The sequence below is a fragment of the Theobroma umbraticum genome, unplaced genomic scaffold, assembly GCF_002168275.2.
Source record: "Theobroma umbraticum cultivar Fairchild unplaced genomic scaffold, ASM216827v3 scaffold_146.0, whole genome shotgun sequence".
NCBI lineage: Eukaryota > Viridiplantae > Streptophyta > Magnoliopsida > Malvales > Malvaceae > Theobroma > Theobroma umbraticum.
The window spans coordinates 2,108,232-2,112,082 of NW_018397265.1; the positions used below are offsets into that span (position 1 = coordinate 2,108,232).

Sequence of the window (3,851 nt, forward strand, 5' to 3'; positions counted from 1 at the left end):
ACCATACATATAAATGCGAAGTAAGATTAATTCATACCATCCTTTTTGCATGAATAACAAATGAAACTGAACCACCAGTGTGCTTTGGAATGCTTTTATCTTTGGACGTTAAATGACTTTGCCTTGCTTTTCTTGATTTATTTTGCCATTCTTCTGTACCCCATATCGTATCGATAAAAGCATCCCAGATTTCATTTGTGATCTATTCCCTTGACATGCCTTTGCAATCCCTAATATTGTTTGCTTTGGCTTCTGTCATTACTTTATTCCATTCTTCTGAAAGCATGTCTCTTAACTTATCAGAACATATTTTATCCCATATTCATCGAACCAAAACATCTTGATTTGTAGGCCAAACACATTTTTCCTACATCAAAATAATACAGTAACTAAAAAAATTGATTCAAATTAATTGAAAATAAAAAGTTATAATTTAATTGAATAACAAACATAGTACCTGAAATTTTTTAAACATTAACTCCTTTATGTCATTAGGGACTTTCCTCTATGTTGACCATGGATCATGGAAGTGATTTTTTATGATCCTTGTTATTGTAGTTGTGACCCCTTGCTCAAAAAAAGTACTTGTGTAAGATAAAAGAAACTTATTACATATTAAGATATATAACAAATATAACTATTTCATTATAATACAAGATAACATACCTCTCTCCAATAAGAGTTATACGCAATCTTTTGGATAGATCTACAGGAGTGTATAATCCTACACTAGGCCTTTTACCCCTTGACCTTGAAGATGTATCATCTACACTTGCACCTAAATTAATAAATGTGGATCTACGAGAATCATGAGTAGATGCCTAATTATCTACTTGACTGCAAACACACCCAACAAAGAGGGTGGCTTAGAGGGCACGCCATTATTAACCTGCTGCATCTGTGGTTGAATGGATGGATCAGCAAATGCACTAGCATTTATAGGCGCCAACATAATTCCAGAGGCATTTGTTGCTCTAAGTCTCAATTTTGAATATTTCCCTTTAGCCATTGTTCTTGTAATATTTTTTTGTTAAAATTCATATACAAATATTTTTAAAAAAATTTAAACAAATTATTAAAATCATCAATTTACAACAATTAAGAGTAATTCCTAATCATTTGTACAATAAAAGATGCCATTATAAAGTATTCATTTTCAAAATTATAAATATAAACTATAATAATTTTATAACATGACAAGATCTTTCAATATTATAAAATTAAAGTTAAACAAGTATGTAACAAAAGATATAAAACCAATATCATATATGTTTACCATTATCAATCACTTTCAGAATAAGCAAAATCATGTTTTTCATTATTATCACTATCATCACTAAAAGTTTCTTTGTCTTCTTCTTCAACTTCATCTTCATTTTCATATCCTTCCATGTCATATTCTTCATATTCATCTCGTTGCATGTCATCTTCTCCATCGTCAATCAAGATATTAACCTCTTCATAATCACCACTTACTAAAACTATAAAGTTATCAAGTTCTTCCGATGGAGTAACATTAACTGAAATAGACACATCTTTTTGGTACACTTTTTCATTCCAATCAATTTCATTTTCTTAATCTCCACTACTACGAATGTGAAATCCACTCTTAGCTTTTGTTTTAAATATTGACCACCAATCACATCGATCTCTTTTGGTTGAAGGATAACTATGATAATAAACTTGGTGAGCTTGTCTAGCTAAAACAAATGGTTCATTAGTGTCAAGTATTGAATTGCATTTAATTTTAACAAGACCATGAAAAGGGTCTACCTTAATACCAGTTTTAGTGTCAAACCAATGACACTTAAATAGCACAACTTTGTTTCGATACCAAAATACTCCAATTCGATTATATCCACTAAAATACTATAAAGTTAGGCTCATAATCATTTTAAAAGCTCCCTTTTATGCATACCCCACTATTCATTGTTTCACGATTTTGTCAGTAATCTAGGGTGTGAAACTTGAAACCATTTACAAAGTATCCTTTGTAAACTTTATCATACGTCCTAGACCATGAGAGATTTCAAGTATACATGAGTCAATTTCATCCTTATGTTTTGCAACCTACGAACATGAAATACAAGACCAAAAGTGATTAATTACATATTTGTTATGTGGGTCAATTAATGCATATTTGTTGTTAAAAGTTCACTTCTAATTTACATAAACTTACCTAATTTTTAAACCATTTCATGAATCTTGCATCATGTACTTTCTCCAATTCATCTTCCAATATATGCACAACATTTCTCTTCACCATTTTATCAAATATCCTTTCATCATATCCATAATTTACAAATTAAGTTCATACTTATGATCAATCATTTGAGTTTATGGTAGAATGGTCCTTACTTAACCTATGGGAGCATCTCTTTACAATTCATTAAAACATATAGCTCAGCAGCATAAAACTCATCCTCATATAAAAATCGAGGTTTATCTAATGGATCAAAAGCTCGCCTAGGATGAGTGAAAATTGAAAGACGATCAAGAAAGTCCACATCTCGCCCATCATCATTACATGGCACTTGATTTAATCTCGTTCGCACAATAGGTTCAAAATACCATGAGCAAAACGAAGAGATTTCCTCAGTCATATAAGCCTCACATATAGATCCATCAACAAAGGTTTGATTTTTTACTTTCTTCTTTAAATGATGCAAAAACCTAAAAATCACAATATTCATAAAACTTAATAAGTACCTCAAATTCTTCTAATAAACTAATTGAAAATAAATAACAATTATGGTACCTCTCAAATGGATATGTCCGTCAATACTAGACGGGTCCACCAACCTTTGCCTCATAAGGTAAATAAATCAGCAAATGCTCCATAAAGTCAAAGAAACCAATAGGAAAGATCTTTTCTAGTTTGCATATAGTTTCACATATTTTTCCTTCCAAAGCTTTCATATGATCTATAGTTATTTCAATTGGGCATAAATCACTAAAAAAGTGAGATATCTTAGTAATCGCATCCCAAATTGAGTGAGGCACAATATCACAAAAGACAATTGGAAGCAATCGTTGCAAAAAAACATGACAATCATGACTTTTCATCCCATAAAATATGCAATCAATCTCATGAACACATTGAGATATGTTTGACACAAAGCCATCAAGTAATCTCAATTATTTCACCTAAGCACAAACAATTTTTATTTCCTCCTTATTTAAGGTGTATGAAGCCTTAGCCTGGAAAATTTTTTCATTATTTTCCACCAATTCCAATTCTGATCGCTTGTAATACACCTTCAAATATTGTCATGCTTTAAGTTGTCTTTCGTTTTTCCCTTAACATCCATCATTGTGTTAAATATATTCTCAAATACATTACATTCAACATGCATCACATAAAGATTGTGAGGAATAAGAAGCATATGCTAATAAGGTAGATCTCAAAATATACTCTTTTTTACCCAATTATGACTTACACCATAACCCAAAATCTTCTACTCACCACATTTTGTTCCAAATGGGATATGAGCAAGCGAATTCAAACGTGACAATATTTCTTCACCTAATAATCGAGGAAATGATAAGTCATGCTCAACTCCTTTTTTAAAAAACTTGTCTCTTTGCCTCCTAAAAGGATGAGTAGGTCGCAAGAATTGTGGATGACAATAAAAAAAATAAGGTTTCCTACCATGATTCAATATGAAAGACTTAGCGCGTTCTATGCAATAGGGACACGATAATCGTCCATGAGTACTCCACCCTGACAACATACCGTAAGGAGGAAAATCATTAATTGTCCATAATAATGTTGCCCTCAATTGAAAATTTTGTTTCCTATATGCATCATTCAAGACAACACCCTTAATCCACAATACTTTCAACTCATC

General features: G+C 31.3%; 1 protein-coding gene and 1 long non-coding RNA gene across 3 annotated transcripts in view; both read right to left on the minus strand.

The window, feature by feature from the left end:
• The window catches only part of LOC110422621 (uncharacterized), a 9,504-nt gene extending 8,742 nt beyond the window's left edge, over positions 1–762 (minus strand). For both annotated transcript variants that reach the window (XR_002445733.2, XR_002445732.2), the window contains exons 1-2: positions 458–762; positions 38–367 (exon numbers count right to left, since the gene is read on the minus strand). This is a non-coding gene — a long non-coding RNA (uncharacterized LOC110422621). The remainder of the gene's footprint in view (positions 1–37; positions 368–457) is intronic.
• A 2,331-nt stretch (positions 763–3,093) lies between these two features.
• Positions 3,094–3,401, minus strand: LOC149526784 (uncharacterized). Its single transcript, XM_089784576.1, has one exon. It carries the CDS (start codon positions 3,384–3,386, stop codon positions 3,261–3,263), a length of 126 nt encoding a protein of 41 aa, XP_089640702.1. The 5' UTR covers positions 3,387–3,401; the 3' UTR covers positions 3,094–3,260.
• Between the last annotated feature and the right edge of the window lie 450 nt (positions 3,402–3,851).